This window comes from Copidosoma floridanum, unplaced genomic scaffold, assembly GCF_036245765.1.
Source record: "Copidosoma floridanum isolate Cflo_tuat_1 unplaced genomic scaffold, Cflo_Japanese_pri ptg000030l, whole genome shotgun sequence".
NCBI classification, from domain to species: domain Eukaryota; kingdom Metazoa; phylum Arthropoda; class Insecta; order Hymenoptera; family Encyrtidae; genus Copidosoma; species Copidosoma floridanum.
Genome location: NW_028321907.1, coordinates 5,696,328 through 5,714,545, shown reverse-complemented (window position 1 = coordinate 5,714,545; position 18,218 = coordinate 5,696,328). Strand labels below are relative to the sequence as shown.

Genomic DNA, 18,218 nt, shown 5'->3' with positions numbered 1-18,218 from the left:
CGACATGGAGCATTTCAGCGCGTATCGATTTCAAAGACCAAACAGTCGAAAGGGAGGCAATGTTGCCAATTACAAGAAGCTTGGCAAACGCTCTCTCGTGAGTGCTCATTGAGAATGCCCGAGTTTATTACTCCGTCTCGTTTCGATGGGAATTTGGGTGTGTACTTGTATCTGTCTCTCGTCTGCGGCATATGCTTTCGAGGGAATGTAGGGGGTGTACATGTATACGTGCTAGACTTGTTGAAGAAAGGAGTAGATGAGCGCGTGGGGGTGGTCTGGATTATTGTACGGTGGAGCATAACGATCAGTTAGTGACAATAACTGGTCTAGTTAAATGTGCAATGATATTCACTGGTAAAGTTTTATGTTATGTACCGATGTGTGCTCTTGAACTTTTTTATCATTTTTGTTGTGACAAAGTAATAACTAAACGAGATAAATGTAAATTCTAAAATATTCATCATTACAATTTCATGAAAGTTATCACGGGTCTCATGCCGTTCGCTTTTTCGGGAGCGTAGAAAGCACTTTTGCAATTTAATTAATATTTCAATTTCTCGTTAATTAAACTTTTCGTCCGTTTGTAAGGTCGTCGTGTCCGCTCTAAAAGCTTACTAATTAGTTACGTCGAAAAAAGAGTGCCATTCATTTTTAATGCTGTATTTCGTTGGAGTTCTAATTCACGAAGCTCGTCAACCAAACGATATTGTTCAGTTTTCAAAGCTTACGAATTTTTTTCGTGAAGCAAAAAAAAATCAAGTTAAATACGTAGGATAACAATTGCTATTTGATTTTGTAAAATCCAAATCCTTTGGCAAGTCGATTGAGCCACTCAAACCAATCATGTACATCCTAAAAGAAAATAGATATGTTCATTTAGAGGAGGAGATTTGATGAACCGGCAAATCGTAGATTTGTAACTTTATTAAAAATATTTTCTCGTTGGAAACTCTTTGAGAGGAAAAGGTCAAAGGGATATCGATTTCTGTCCATAGAAATCAGATACAGTAAAAGCTCTAGGCTCAATATAACTAGAAATTGCAGAGTCAAAGGTATGGTTGGCCGACTAGGGGATTAAAATTCACAACCAACCCAGATATCGAGCTTTGAGGCCAACAGGGCGAGATACATGGATGAATCTTCGATGTGGTGAGGTAAAATGCATCGTGTACCAACCACTACTTTCATGTGTCTGCGTTCATTTATACGTTTAGGAAGGAAATTTTTTAAAGTTAACTTTGACATGAGTATGATGAACACATCACTAGAGTAAAAACCTTGAGATCGAATATATTTCTTGTTTGGAACGATTAAACTTTTTCACCAACTAAAGAACTAAAATTTTGACTAATGACATAAAAATACTGGTGTACTAAAAAAATTTTTGTTATTTCAATTAATTTACGTAAGTGATACCAATCGATATATTATATTGAGTATATCCCAGAGAATGAATTCGTTTTCACAGGAATACATTTATCAGCTGAGAAAACAAATTCGCAACATTTGCGGAAATAGGATTCCCTCAATTTCTCTCGACTTGGATCAATACCCTGCACGCAAACGTGGTTGGAAAGTACGGTTTGTTAATGAAATATTCAACCCGACGAACGTGTTAAATTTATGATAGTGCCAATAGTTATTTTATACAACGTCACGACAACACATTGTGGAATATTTTAACTATCTATGTTGTGAAACTTTGCACCAACTGTTCTCAGTTGGTGTTCTTTTTTTTATTTTTTTTTTTTTTTTTATTTTAATCGATAACACTCCACACACTCCCTTTTTTTTACATACATCTTTTGGACGAGATTACACTGTACCATTAAGGGTCCCGTACGTTAACGTTCATGTCATTTTTCTAGCTTTGCACAACGTCATATCACCCTAAAAGTACTTGGTGTTATAGCTTTTTTAATTTACCATGTGCGATAAATTTACTTGTCCATTACTTAGCACTTAAAAAGAGAAAAAAATCTAGATAGCTTTTTTATTTTTATAAAGTTTAGTAATTTTGTTGAAATGAAATCTATTTAATTAAAAAAAGTTATTTACACGAATTCTTTGTCAAGACAAACTAGTGAAAGTTACACATTAAAAAAAAAAAAACAATTTTAATTTCATTTCAATATACCACACAAAATAATGTCTAATAACGAAAGGAAAGTACGTATTTCATTTATGCTCTAAAAATTAATGTAATTTTTTTATTTTTCTTTAAAAGTTTCCAACGCAACTTGGAAAAAAAAATTGTATTTATAACGTGCGCAACACATGCTCTTATGAGTAATAATAGGGTAGAGGGAAATAAAAATAGTATATTTCATGGTCAACCGATTTTTCAAACGCAACATATATACCTACACTCATTGTTGAACCATGCATAATAGCGTATCCCTCCTCGCACGTATATATACTCGGATTCCCTGACTCGCCCGTTCACCACCACGTGAAGGCAGTTCCCAGCTAACACCAATTGATGAGATAATGCCGTTAATAACGGCCTATTGCTCATATACGATGTCGACAACGACGAGGACGACGAGGAGGATAATACCTGATTGGAAGCTCTTCTCGATCCTCCCCCCTTCTTCCATTCCGTATCTATACCAGTACTACGTCGCCCTCTCTCCATTAGCTAGTATCAGATAGTCCAGTGTGTTTCCGCGCGTTATACAGGGACGTAGAGATGCATTCGACCGATGTGCTCGCACATCCCCTGCATGAGCTTGTCTAATGAGCCCAAGTATGGGCCATTGGAAGCTTGCAAGCTCGCATGGCCCGTTAACGCGTATTTGTGGTATAAATAAGACTCTCGAGGATTCGCAGATGAGCTACGGGAGAACTGCGTTAGTCGTGTGACGAAGATTGCTTACGTCCACGTGGGTACACGAATAATACAGTCGTGCTTAACATTTTAGTGTGTTCGACTGAATTCATTGAATATTGTCGCTGAGAGATTATGTATTATACATTTTTAGTTTTGAGGATTTTTTCAAAATAATTTAATAGACTTATTGATTGATGGTAATTATAAGAATGAAGTGATAATTAAGATTGACTGGGGAGTAATTGAATAAAGCACGGATCCATACGTATATGAAATAATAATTATCAATGTTATCATTGTTATTGGTTCAAATGAGGTTATTGATTTCAATTTGATTCGATTGATTATTTAATATTTCAATAATATTCATTAAAAAACTAGTTTAATTAATATAACTGACACGATCTATATCTACGAGACGCTAATTATATTTTAATAACTTTCTGCGTGAGTTTCAAATTGTCATAGTGCAATCTGCAAGAATTAAGTAACGAAAATTCAGTACAATTTTATCATCACTAAATAAAATTTAAACAAAATCACTGAAAGGCCTTAAATGAACCTTTAATAGGATAATTAATAATTTTTCTGACTAAAGTTGCTTGGACTTTTTTTCTTTTTTTTGCACGTTTCAAATATTCTCAAATAATACAAATGATTATAATAATTCTTAATTTATTATGTATTAATCATTATTTACTGCCTTTGTTAAATTTTTAATCGATTTTTAAGTTTGATGTTAAAAACACCTTTTTCAATCATGCCAATGCGATACCTGTGCGTTTCCGGAATTTCTGCTGTGGATATACTTGACATACTACGTTTAAAAACTCGAAACGTATGCACGCGTCGAGTAGGTCATCAAAATTCGAGAGCGTTTAAAATTCGTGTCCCAAACCAAAGTTCACGTAAAAATTTATTTTATTTACCCCACAGTTATTGTAAGAAAATTCAACCAATAACGTAATCTCAAATTGTTTTATTTTGCACTCTGATTTTATTTATCCAAAATACCCTGTATTGATCGGTCTTTAATAAATTTTTAGAGTATGTTGTGAAAGTGTTAACAATTTGTTCAAAAACGTTTTCTCCCGAAAGTTTTGGAAAACCAACCCACTTCAGCATCACTACAGATTCAGACACTTGCTTCTCTAAACTCATGTATACACCCACGCACTCGTAAAACGATATGGATCAACCCTTTATTTCTCCGCATCGAAACGCTTCTAAAAAAGAAAAAAAAACTAAGCAAGAAGCACAAAGTTATCGCGTGTAAACAACCGCAGCAGCGCATCCTAGTCCCCATCCTCATAAATATTCATCCTTGTACACTACGGTAGTAACTGCAACGACGACGATGACGATGCAGGTAGGCTCGAAAAACCTCTTCACTTGGGATGCGAGAACGAAAACATTCGTGAGAAGACTCTTGACTTACTGCTGTGTGTGTGCATCATCACCATATCGTACAACCCTCTTTTTAAGGGTGTCCGACGCGTCAATGGATAAGGGGTATAGCTTCAGCATATAGCTAAAGCTGAAAGCTGACTCGAACTTATCCATCGTCTGATTAGGCAGTATCAGAAATTACAAGCTTTTTTCCCCCCTATGATGCTGGGTCTCTTTCTAGATTGAGTAACATAATAAAGGGAAATTGCTTATCTCAAACGAGTTTGGAATGATGTTTTTAATTCAATCAACTTGCGAAATAAGGTTCATAAAATATTTGTTCTTGAATAGGATATTCTTGGATTGAGAATCCATTTTGTTTTACTCCGAAAAGACGATGTTTGATTTTACTTGAAAGACACCAAATCGACCATGTTTATGATAAGAGAGACACAAAAACAGCCTTCATTCACATTGAAACCCCGCAGTTCTAGCACCGAAGCAAAACTGCTTTGCACGCGTCACTCAAAGCTACACCCTGTTTTTCTCTTTTCCGTCACTGTACGTGTCACACAAGGGCTGAATCGACTGTGTAGTGGCTGTAGTATTAGTAGTAAAAAAAACAAGAGCTTTCATATCGCCCCAGTTTACTGGCGTTTGAGAAAAAAACGGGGGCTGGGGGGAAGTGGCAGAAGGGAAGGTGGGAACTTTTCACGAGCAGGCTCGCAATGCACAGCCCCTCCCCGTGTGTGATCAATCGAGCGCAGGGGGAAGGGAAAGAAAGCTCGTCGTCATCGTCCGGCGTGTCGCTTTTCTCGCGAGCCGGCGAGCTAGCTCTCGTTTTCTACTGAATTGAAAAGTGGAGCGCAAGCCCGAAAGCTTTCGGCCGACGTGAAAACCGCTCGGAATACCCTTCGCTGTAGAAGGTGGGGTATAAACCTTTTTGCCGGGGGTAGAGAGCTTGTGTGCATAACGTACGGACAGATTTTTTTTTCTCTCTTCGCAAGCTGAGATCGAATGCGGCTGGTATTCTTGGGTACGTAAGAGCTTACGAGATTGATTTTCCGCTCGGGCTTTTTTTCCCTTCGGCGGTGGGTGTGTGGGGAGCTTGTCTTTTAGGGAAAATGATTTTTGCACTGACAGGTATCAAAATGTGGTGTACATGCTTGTACGAGAGCAAATGCAAGATTGAAGCGTACCTGAGATTTTCTGGTCTCGAGAGAAAAAAAAAATTTGTTTCACGCGCCTCTCTTTTTGCGTTAATGGTGCATTGGTTGGCAGAGTGTGAAGTAGTTAAAAAAAGTACTGTGCTTTTTAAAACGCATTACCAGTCTTTCGACTCAACATACCTCACGCATCTGTTCTACGAAAAGTATGTGCCAAGTTCGCTCGAGAGCTAGAATTCATCATTTTTTTAAGCTTCGTGGTTTTTAGAAATGTATGAAAAAAAAAAAAAAGCTTCTTTCCAGCGATGATTTGCCCTGGGAAAAAGCTAACGTGCCCACACTCCTGTTCAATCACTTCGATGGCGTGGCGGCTGTGTACGTGCAAACTGAGCTTTAATATTGATGGAAATACCCATAAAAGTACCATACAGCGTAGCACCCGGCATCTCTCGCTCTCGGGAATTACGCGCGTTGCCCCCCCCCCTCGCGTTCTCTTATCTTCTATACCCTCTTCAGCTGTATCTGGTATTGTGCACACGTCTCTGCGTTACCCTATCCACAACACAATATGCTCGCACTTAAATGGCTCGAACTACGTGTGCTCTGTACCCACTGGGGAGGCTTGCATTAAAAATTACTCTGGAAAAGCTCTGCTTCGCGATGACAGTGCGGCGGGTAAATGTATCGCGGGGTCACGTGTTTGCTCTGCTCGTAGAAATGTATTGACAAATGGAATCTCCCGTCTTTTTCTAGTAGTCTTCCGTTTTTTTTTCAACAATGCCCTTTTATTATTCTCAAGCTCTTAATCGAACGATTCTTTCTGTCTCTTTTTTTTTCTATTTGCTTTTTCGAGTGAATAAAAATGTTCAGTCGGTAGACCAAGCTGAAGTCGCCTTGGTGACTTTCCCTCTATTCCATAATTTAAATCCATCCCTTAGTAATATTTATTCGCATAATAATGCAGTGTACATTTTAAAAGTGTACATTTAAGATATTAGGATCAATGATATCTCCGAGTGCTGTAGCTTTTCGAATCTCAAGGATTGTGTTTTTCTTTAAGCAGCTTTTCTGTTCAAGTATATGAACTGCTAAGCTGTTACATGTAAAGCACGATCGTCTTTTAATAAGAAAAACGCGGAAAAACGTGTTTCCATAAGCATGTTGGGTTGAAAGAAAATTATCATCCAAATGGAAAAACTTGCATCGACTATTTTTTGCACATCACTGTATTTTATTGTATTTTTTGTTGTATTAATAAATTTCATCTCTATCGATAAATGTATTGCTATTTCAAAGCAATCCAAACAATCATAGTGGTAGCTGTGCGTAGTTATATATTTACACAGAACAAACGTGATTATGAATTGCCAATTTTTTCAATGAATGTATAAAATTATTGTATGATTTAAGCTTTTGTTTTGTCGCTATAAAAACTACTAAATGTTTTCCACCCATTCAACTTAGAGTATCCCAAATATTTTCCAAGTGTTTATATACTATCAGACGAGTAGTTGCTCTAGAATTGGCTTACATTAGTCGAAAACGTAGTTTTGTCATTTGATTTAATCACCAAAAGTTGGATTTGATTTTTAAAAATCAGTAAAATTTTACGTTTTCTTTGATGAGAGCATATAATATTGTTCCTTGTAACAGCCATGCTTTAAAAATGCCAAACCTCCCTCATCCTCGGATCAAGAGAAAAGTGAACCTTGAAAAAAAGCTCGGGCTCATCTAGCGTATCACGTAATTTCGACCGCAAGCTCGATCCATCCATGTACGTGTTATCCAACCAAATGCAAAGATAATATTGTCACGCAGTTGCAGGGGATGGGGGACAAAGACGCGTATATGTATATTCAAAAAGACTCTTTCACTAACCTAAGCCTTTATTTCCGTGCTTCACCTCATCCTCGTCCTCCTCCTTCTCAACGCGCTCTCCTCGACCCTGTCACTGCTGCCAGCGAATTGATCTCCGGATCTCTCAATTCAACGTAACATCCCCTTTCGTCGTCTTCCAACCCCTCCTCCTTTTTCTCCTTCTATTCAGGACGATGCTATTATCATCCTTCGCTTCTGTTGCTGCTGCTTCTGCATCTTGTCGCTCGATATCCTTTTTCTCCTTAGCCTTCTTGTTTGTTTTTTTTCCCTTTTTTTTTTTCTCTAGCTGGTACATGAGGTGAAGGAAAAGTTTTAAACACATGCAAATATGGAAAAAGTTTTGTTACACGGGAACACGGAAATAAGAGAGGGAACAAAGTGGTGGAAGACACGTGGATTTTAAGCTTTGTTAGGAAAATCGATTATCTTTGAAATGGAGAGGAGAGAGACAAGAAAATAAGATTGATTATAAAAGCGGCCTACTGGTAGAGTTTCTTGGTCGTAGTCATTAAATTTTCATCTGTCGATGTTAAAGTGATTGGCTGTTGTTCGAAACTTTTTTTTCCGTTAAAATGGAATTTTTTCTACGCTTTAGGTGTAGCTTCGACAACTATTTTTCTTACTTATTCGCTAATGCTAAATTTTAATTTTTAACGTCACGTAAAAAATAACTTTAATACTGAATATATATTTTTATGTGATGACAAATGAATTTGAAAAAAAAATCAATAGAATAGTTGGTTAAAATTTATCGTGAGCTTGAGTATGAACATTAAAAATACGTCCTTATTCAGTGCAAGCTTAGTTTTGCTCATTCAATTTGTTGTTTTACCACGTGATTTCATCTCTTTGCTGACTTCTTTGAAACACGAGTACATTTACTACACTATTTGATTAATCCAACTATCGGGGTACTTTGAAACATGAAAAATTTCAGTTTTTTCACCAGAAAAAAAAAAAAAAAAAAAAAAAAAAAAAAAAAAAAAACCTTAAATCACATAATACCCATTTTCCAATAAATAACTTATTCACGATATCTTACATGCGCCACAAAAGCATAATACTTGACCCCAATGTAATAATTGAAAAACGATCCAAAACAAAAAACTCACCAATTACCTCCAAGACCTCATCCGAAAACAATAACACACGAGTTCCCCGAAACTCATGCATTTGCACAGCGTCGTCAACTAGATCGCGTAAATTCCACCAAAGTAAGAGAGTAAAAAAAAAAAAAAAAAATACTACCGGCAGCAGTCGCGAGGGGAGAGCAACCTGCACAGCGTCCTCCCCGTCCTTCTCTGTATTAGGGCTGTACAAGCTCGTGTAATGCAAAAACACGCGTACAGTGTACACACGAACTTATACTCGGGACCTTGAGCGCGTGGGCGCGTCTCCGCGCACATACCAAGAAACTCAACTGGCAGGGGTTGGTAAAAATGTGCAGCATGAAAATACCGCGTTGCCGAGATATCCAGTAAACAAGAAAAATCACCTCGCACAGTCAACCTTCGACCCGAAGGTCCCAACGCAACCCGTACATGTGAGACAGAGAGGGTGGATAGCCGCTGCTGCTGCTGCTACTACCAGAGGAGAGGGTTGCTAGCCGGGCGTACGCGCACACGGAGGAGAAGATACGGAGAAGCTGCCGCTACGTGTACGGCGAGCGGCGCGTTACTAGCACCGCATCCATCCAGCATCCGGCCCGTGGAGAGGAGCACCTTTCTCTCCCCGTGCGCGCGACTACTATACGATGGTGGCTACCCCTCCTTAGTGGATGGCTTTGCTTTCTCTCTCTCTCTCTCTCTCTCTGTCGTTATCGGGGTGGGTCGAGGGAGAGAGAAAAGCTCGTCTCTCGCGAGGGGGATGAAGGAAGCTGCCAGCAGGTCCACGTGCGGGGGCTCCGTGTTGCGCTCCTCTCTTTTCGGCGTATTGATCGAAGCCGCGCAAACTCACGGTGCTACTACTGGCAACCCCTCCGCGCACATCTCTTTCGCTCTCGAGCTGCGTTCATAATCGCTCACGAGATGCTGCTTATGTATATGTATATCTACCGGCTTGCGTGGGACGAACGCGGTATATGCTGGTGTGGGTTTCGTGTGTGCGAGCTTTTACTTCCTCGATGGTATTACCGGGTGCTATGGAGTTTTTTCATCCCAGTTCCGAGAGGGGGCTGTTTTCTCGTACTTAGAGATGTGTAACCATGACTTACATATATGAACAAGTAGATTTGGAATTTTTTGCCTCGAGTCTCGATAGCGATTTGGAATACACCACGTGTGACAGTGGAGAGAATACACGTTCTGACCAACCGTGTGTTACCTCGGTGTTACCTTTGTATGATGCGCATATAGAACTTTATTCAACAGTTCTGGCAGCCTCCGAAATAACCCGCATATTGTCCTCCGCTGTGTGTTCCTGAAAGAGGGGGTTTCTTCTTCTTTTTTTTTTTTTTTTTTTCCTCGGGGTGACGATGTTTGCACTCTAATTGGAGTGAATTTTCACTACTGGGAGAAAGAAAGAGAAAGAGATCTGGAGTGATCTTCAGCTGTGTTTGCCTTCGGTTTCCCTTGGTCTCTCCCTCACTCCCCTTCTTCTTCTACTTCTGTTCCCGCTCCCCTTTCTTCTCTCTCCCCGTGGCTTTTGAAAGAGGAGCGCTGCACGCGGGTTTTCCGGAAAATCGATTTTGCGGCTTTTCACGTGATGTGTCCTGAAAGTTCGTTTACGGCCTCTGTTAAGGGTCTATTGATACTTTGGGATTGAATTTTTTTTTTTTGTTAGGCTTGTGACTTTTTTCCATCCTAGGTTTTGGTTGTTAATCGATACTTGAGTTTTTTTTTTTTTTTTTTTTTTTTATGAATTAGAATGTTTGCTTGTAACAAAGCATTCATACGTGGTTTCGTGATTTCGTTGATCAAGACCTTTACAATGATTTAAAAATATTTGTATTATCATGAAGTCATTTAAACTAGAGTAAAATGTGACGTAGCGTTTCGTTTTATTGGTGACAAGTTAGTTTTATCTTCTGGCACACGATTTTCCGCGTAGGTCCTGAAAAATCTGAACATTCGCGTCTTAGCTCCTGCGTAGCTACGAAAATCCCGTAAACTGAAGGACGTGAGAGCTAGGGCTTTCTTTTTTTGGCAGCAATCCAGATGAGAAAAAAAAATAATAACAATAAATAACCACTGTCCCGTATAAAACGCAAGTGTTCTTATATACCGATGATCACCGAGCCAGAGAAGCCCGAGAAACTATAGAGTATTACAGAGAACCGAATGCCCGATTGAATTTTCATTGGGTGCACCAGCCGCAGACCCGGCTTGCCGAGGCTTGACGTAATCCAGCGGATCTTACAGGATTTGGCTTTGCTCTTTGTGTTCTCTCGTCGTTTCGCTGCTTTTCACTGCCTACTTTTTTTTTGTTTTACTTATTCTTTTTAGAAATTTTCGATAAGGTGCTATGGTGAATAAAATGTGATGCGAGACTGATTGAGTTGGCAAGTGTAAGGGTGAAGGTATAATAATAAATTTGAAAAGCATTTGTGAAACACTAATATTAACAAAAAGTGAATATACAATTTAGAATTGTGAATACATAATTTAGAATTGTTGAATTAGCATCTAAAAATTAGTAATAAAAAATAGGGGCACAAAATACAAAAACTACTTTCATACAATATAATTAAAATAAACTTATTAATACAAATTGTTTTATAATATTAAACTACTTTTTCGTTATTGTTACGTATTGCGCTTAAATTGAAAGGTTTTTAAAAATAAATTATTAAAAAATAGTAACAGTTTGTTAAGGTGATCTTTTGAAGTAATATTATTTAATTGAAATCATACTTTCCATCTCACTTAAGTGTTAAGTATATCAACAAACAATAAATGAAAAATTTTCATATGACAGTAACTGTTGAAACTTTATTCAACTTTATTGATTTATTCGTGCATGTGCATAGAAGGTAAATTATGAATAAACTATTTTACCGATAACCTGATGTATAGTAACTGATTTTACCCTTTATAAATTGATCTGTTGCATCAACAGTTGATAAAATAGAAAACTTACGTAAGTAAAATTTGTTCACTAAGAAAAAATAAACAAACTCGTGCAACGTGGGCGATACATACACGAAATGTATTATAACACGCATTTTTTATAAAAAAAAGTTAGTTTCAAGTGCCCTAGAATATCTAATCACCGGACTCTGGACAAATTTATTGAGTGTTATAAATTATTATTTATTTACTAAGGTTAATAAATAGTAAAAATATCTTTGATCGTATAAAATGTTTATTAACAAAGAATTTGTAGTCATATCTAAAGTATAGGTGTATAGATAGCATATAGTTGATCCATTTCTAAAATAATTGTTATCGAAGAAAATAAATAAGATAAAAAAATAGTAAATAAAAACAAATTTTTTAGGTAATGAAGTACAAAAAATTTATTGTTTTTATTGTGTACAAACTACAATACTTACAAAAAAAACTATAATTCATACATTGTTTTCAAAAATAAATTTAAACATTCGCTGTTAATTGATAAAAAATAATTGTTAAATAGTTACAGTAAAAGTAACTAATGATATTTGCGTTCTTAAAAATTTGATAAAAATATAAAAAATATTAAAAATTATAAGGTATAATTGTCTAATTTCCAACATGTGCACTTGAAATTCTATAGAGCAGATTAAAACGCTGAGCATGCTATTTTCGATTTGAAAATTTATAATACAATTAATTTATGTACAACATAAATATAAATTTTTTATAACAATAAAAAAATCATAATTGTAAGTACGAGATTTTCTAATGTAAAAATTCATTTTTTTACTAAAATTAACTTTAAAATACACATTTAATAGCTGTTCTTTTAAAAAACTCGTATAAAAATTGTTATTAACACTTTGAATTATTTTATAATTCATTTTTAAAAACTCATAACGTCATGTAATGGCAGCATTCATTTATTATTTTATAATAAATAAGTTAATCTTATTTATCTATCACAAATTCTTGTATACGTAAACATCCAATACGGTATTTAATAAATGAACATAAAAAAATTGAAATGTATGCGTGTATGTAGCATTCCGAAAATATATTTAAAATGAGCCTTTTTTGATATACATTTTTTTGGGCCCAAAATGTAGGTGAAAAAATTTTTTTAAATAACATCAATAAATTATTTCTTTGAATTTTTAGTCACAGTTATCATTTCTAATATCAATTATTACAAGCTGTTTCCAAGTTACTAGTAAAAAAATTGCTTGAATTGTATCTGTAACAGCATTTATTCAATAGATATTGTTTGAATAAGAATCGTCTATTTCTGACGCCATATGTTCATTGGTCAAATTTTTTTTTTTTTTTTTTTTTTCTTTCTTTCTTTCTTTATAAGTGATCTACATAAATGTTCACATTGAAGAGAACCAATTTTTTTTAAAGAGTAAATTATTTTTGAAACCATTAGACATTGGCAAAATGTAATCAATAAAAATTTTCACTTAAAACCTACAATGAAGGCGATAATTTTTATTGATATGTTGTATAACATTTTTATAATAAAATCGTCATCGATTTGTTCATCTTATCATGTAATCTCATGGTAGTTGACGATTGTTAATAATTTTAGAGATTTCAGCATACATATCATGTATATTCACCTACAAACAAATATTATAATTTTGTAGTTTAATTGTTAACTTTTCCGGTTTTCCGACGTACTCGAAGATACTTATAGAAGCACAATCCTGGTTCGATCTTTTAACCTTAAGTTATAGCGTACGTTTTTTTTTTAAATAAACTTTTCCACGCAGGGTTGATCGTATGGATGGTATTTGTCTTCCTGCATCGTAGTCTCTATCACCTGGACTTTCGCTTTTATATCTTGACAGTGTGTTTTTCACTATATCCAGGATTGAATTTAAGTCTTCAGTTTCACCGTATAAATCTAGAGTTTTACTTAATGTTGGAATAAACCATTGTTGGAATGATACATAACCTAAAATACGACATAGTTATGTTCTACATGAATATTCTTACAAGTAAAGATGTAATATGATTTTACCTGGAGCTGTACTGTTAGCTATAAAAAAATCTGCCGTTTGAGGGATTTTATCTTGAGACACAACGCGATCAACCTTATCTTGTGCTCGAACATTTACACCCTTGTCAACCAACTCTCCTCTACAAGCCTGAAAAATTTATACACCAATTAATTAGAAAAATTCTGCCAAAAATACAAGTTTCAACTTGCTTTATTGATTAATGAAATTATAGTTTTAGCGTTTTATACACCATACCAAGCACATGCTCTACAGTACCGGCTTAAAGTATCTTTTTGAAGATTCCTATTTTAAACCGTAAAAAGAATTGAAATTTTCTTTTAAAATTCGATTTAAGTAATAGGTAGAGATGAATGAAATAGTATCTAAGAGAAACTCGCAAATTAACAAATGCCTTATTTCGGAAGTAAAAAGTTATAGGATAAATTTTAAGAGCCTTCATATTCTCTCTTCGAATTGTAACTTTCTCGATATAGGGACTGTTTTCATGTTTATTTAAAAAAAAAAAGCTATACCTAACAGAAAAATTCATTCGGAATTTTTTGACACAACACAAAGTGGCAAGTTGGTAACGGCAGAACATATATATTCAGTTATTAAAATTTTATTGAAAAATTACGGGTTAATTGTGGCTAAAATACTATTTTCAAAGTAAAGTAGCTATAGTTTTTTCCAACTATAATGAATAATTGTCAACAAACAAGTGAGCATTACATAAACGAAAAGCAGCGAAATATGAAATTTTCAAAAATGGGTGGATAAGTCATTGTATTAAATAATTTTTTTAGATTTGTATAAGAGTCTAACCTGGATAAATATAAGTTTCGGTTTATTCAATAATGTTTGAACTTTAGAGAAATGTTTCTCAAAATAGCTTATGTTGTAATTTTCATCCTTTGCATAAATAAATCCTCTTTCGCTACCATGTGATAATATAAAGAAGCAAATGCAATCATCGTTAGAGTAATTCTTTCGTTTTACTGAAACAAAAACAAGAATAAAATAAACACATTTCAATACCAGAGAGATTTAAGTAACTTACATTTTTTTACGGTACTCTTTATTTCTTCAACAGTGTAATTTCTACATGTAGTTACGTTAAACCCTTTTGACACCATAGTTGTTGTTATCGTTTTTATCTCATCTTCAACACATTTACGTTCCTTCAGTTCTTTGTTATCAAAAAACTGATGAGCAAATATGATGCACTCTCCTTGATTAACGTGATCCATATTATATTTGAATGAATAATTTTTAAGGTTATCAATTGTGGTAGAACTTGAAATCACAAAAATAAACAAATTATTGTTTACTGTCTGAGTATACTAAATAGTTTAGAAAATATCATGTTACCTTTCTGTTTGTGGCCTATTATCTTGAATATTGGATGCTTCGGCAGTATTCTCATGTTCTTTTTCAAAAATAGCTGGAGGCTGCAAAATATTAATTCCAGAATCAATTTTAAGAAATATAATTTTATACATAATGTGCACAGAACTCAATGAATGTGTATCACAATGATATATACAAGTATATTTATTGATGAAACGAGCTCAAAAAAAACAAAAAAACAAACATTATCATAGAATTAAATTTACTTACAAGTTAAATCTGAATAATACGACTTGGAACCTCATTGAATTCGTATTGAGAGAAAAATATTACTTATGCGAACACGTTTTTGGAAGTTGTTAAGGTTAAAAATTCCCTAGTTTTTAAATGCACAATAAAACATACACGTTGGTTTATTAGTTTGGAAGAAAAAAAATTTCGCCAATATGGCACAGTGGTTCGAAAACATGAAAAAAAAAAAAAAAAAAAAAAAAAAAAAAAAAAAAAAAAAAAAAAAAAAAAAAAAACGATAAAAGTTATGCTTTTATTTGATTGTACTTTGTTCTTTCATCCATAAAGATTTTTTTTACGTAAAATTCAAAGATGTAAATCTCACGAAAAAATTTTTTACGATGTTTACAGTTTGATTAACAACAAAAAAAATAATATTATAATATACATAAATATAAATATGTAAGCCTAAAATGTATACACGCATTGAAAAAAATCTAGTTTGGACCCTGTATAATTGTTAGCGGCACCAAAATGATATAGCAGTCAGAGTTTTGGGCACTAACGTCGCGCTGGATCAGTGCAGGTCGCAAAAAGAGTTGCACTGGATTGGTGCGCCCTGTGCTTTGTGGAGTTCGACTCATGCCTCGGTGCACTCGCTGTGCCGATTTGGCATGATCTATTCGTCCAATAAAACTGGTGCACCAACTGCACACACACGCACTACATACACACAGCATCTCTTGCATTGCTCATCACAATGAAGATATACCTGATTTTGTTCAGTGTATGTACGTGTTTACATATCGATACTTGCAGACAATTTATATATTAATTGATACATTTACACGTAAATATGTTTAAAGATGTAAACATTTCGAAGCTAAAATATTTTTTTCAAAATAGTAATAATTTAAGTAAAATACGTTAAATTATTTGTTTCATTTCTAAGGAACCTTAAATTGTTTAGAAAAAAGAATAAAATAAAATTAAGTTAAAGACAAAACTTCAATCTATATTATTTTCATGTCTTCGATGATATCTTGGACCACTGTGCACCTGGCTTCCCTTACCGCCATTTTGAATTGTCTTTCTCAGCACAGTAACTCGTATACTCGACTGTGTAGTACAAAATGGAGTAGACTAACATAAATCTCGTAAATATCAAAATATATTAAATAGAAGCAGTAATCGCGAAGAAGACTTTACTTGTGGCGGTCAGAGATTAATCCAGTAATGAAAAAACATTTTAATTTTAATATGAACTTAACTGAAACTTTTGAGACTGAGTAGAACTTTAAGGTTTGATAAGTCAATTTTTTCAAATCGAAACAAGAAAATGTATTTGTAATAGGAAGTAAACTTAGTCAGTTCACATTAAAGAAAAAAAAAAAAAAAAAAAAAAAAAAAAAAAAAAAAAAAAAAAAAAAATCAAACCTTAGAGCTCTTCATCTCAACGCCTCTTAAAGGTCTCAAAACTTTTGGTGAATTAAAAAGCTTGGACCCAAGTTTCAGCCAATTTTGTATTTTGAGCATCCCACAAAAAATTTAATTATTTTTTTACATTGCACAAACATTCTAAACTTCGATAGAATTAATGTATATCACGTAACATCGAAATAATTAGAAGAAAAGTTTTTGAATCCGGCATTTTGTGGGATAGCACAAGCTATAAGAATTTATGGAAAAAAAATCAGCAGAGTACCTGTACTAGAAATTATTAGAGTTGTACCATATTCACTTTTAACGACCCCTTTCATCGATGCGCGCTCTAGTCTTCTTAAACTCCCTTTATCTTGGACTCATTCACTTTCTAAATGACGGGTTTAAAAAAACAACAAAAATACAAACAAAAATGAAACAAATTTCTGAAAAAAATCAACCAATGTCGTTGCACAGAGACCATTTTTTTTTTAAAGGACAATCATCCCCATTGCCATAACCGTGTATTATATAGGTATACGAAAGAAATATCGTACTAATGATTCCCTGTGCTCTGGTACGTAGACGGGCGAGTAAGAGACATTGTCGGTGACTCGTCTTATCATCAGAATATCCTCTGTATTTTCATCAATAAGCTTCTTCATCCGCGTCATTTGGCACCGAGTTTTTTCCATGATGTGCTCCAGTCTGTCAAGACGCTCGTTAACCGACGAATTGGATGATGAGGAGGACGACGGTGATGGTTGCCCCGATACTCCTATCGCCTGCTCTAATGCTAATAATCTCTCCTCGTCGGGGCGCATTAAGCAGCAGCAGCAGCGCATCAGAGTTGCTCCGGCGCCAAGATAGTCCAGGACATTCCACAGACGATCCATACTACTAGCAGGTATTACCGATCTCGCGTCTCTGCGCTCCGAAACTAAAATTTCGTACTTACGTTTATTACTCGGCGAGACTGTGAATTGTTGAGAAAAGATCCCCGTTGCACACGGCTTGCACTAATTACGATTTAAGGAGACCACGTCCGGTCCACCCGACCGCTCGACTACGACTGGAATCCCTTTGCCCGGCTCACGATTTTAAAAGGTACGTCCGTATCGCTTGACCGCTCGAGAGCAAATGAACACTGAACTCACTCCGCAATCATCCAGCAAGACTACACGATTTAAGGACACGTCCGACCCGACCGACTGCCCGAGGGCAACTGAACGATTTTTTCCACTGGTAAGTACGCCTTGCAGCGATGCACCTTGCACCACCGCGACGATTTAAAACCCTCGTCTGTCCCGTTTGGCTGCACGACTGTAACTAAACGTGTTCAGACACGAAATACGAATAGCGGGGGTGTAGAGGGAGAGAGACGAAGATACATGTGAAAGTGCTCGGTTGAGAGAGGGAGTGGGGACCGCACTGCTCGCTGATCATCTTCATCCTCTCCTTCTCCATCTCACATTCTTCTTTTACGTGTATGTGAATATTCCAGAAGCCCCACAGCCACTCGCATAATATTTAGTGATGCTTGGTTGTAAAAAAAAATGATGCAGCAGTTCATGGGCGCGGGAGCAATCGTCGCGGGGAAAAAAGATTTTCGCGCCTGTAGCGAAAGGATACGGGCGCGCGTGTCCACGTCGAGAGAGAGCCCCAGACGCGCGCCCAGTCGATGCCGCTATTTTCTTTTCCTCCTTCCTTTTCAACTCTTCTTCGCTCGGCAACAAGTCGCTCTGCGTGATGACTCATGCTGTCGCTTACGTATATGGACCAGTTCACGAAAACTCCTTCGAAAATCATTTCACATAGTCAGAAAATCGGTATTTTTTTTTCATGATTTTTCGATGAAACAAAAACGAAAAAATTTCCTGCTTCGGCA

General features: G+C 35.7%; 1 protein-coding gene across 1 annotated transcript; it reads right to left on the bottom strand.

Moving 5' to 3' along the window:
• Positions 1-12,796: 12,796 nt before the first annotated feature.
• Positions 12,797-17,640, bottom strand: LOC149373451 (caspase-1-like). Its single transcript, XM_089596774.1, has 6 exons — positions 16,888-17,640; positions 14,699-14,778; positions 14,388-14,623; positions 14,153-14,325; positions 13,348-13,474; positions 12,797-13,281 (listed from the first exon to the last, which is right to left on the bottom strand). Exons 1-6 carry the CDS (start codon positions 17,224-17,226, stop codon positions 13,055-13,057), a joined length of 1,182 nt encoding a protein of 393 aa, XP_089452900.1. The 5' UTR covers positions 17,227-17,640; the 3' UTR covers positions 12,797-13,054.
• Between the last annotated feature and the right edge of the window lie 578 nt (positions 17,641-18,218).

Coding starts and splice junctions, on each gene's coding strand:
- LOC149373451 (XM_089596774.1), bottom strand. CDS start 17,226: ATGGATCGTCTGTGGAATGTCCTGGACTATCTTGGCGCCGGAGCAACT. Junction 14,624..14,698: donor AATAGGCCACAAACAGAAAG/GTAACATGATAT, acceptor TGTGATTTCAAG/TTCTACCACAATTGATAACC. Junction 13,475..14,152: donor CGAAACTTATATTTATCCAG/GTTAGACTCTTA, acceptor TAAATTTTTCAG/GCTTGTAGAGGAGAGTTGGT.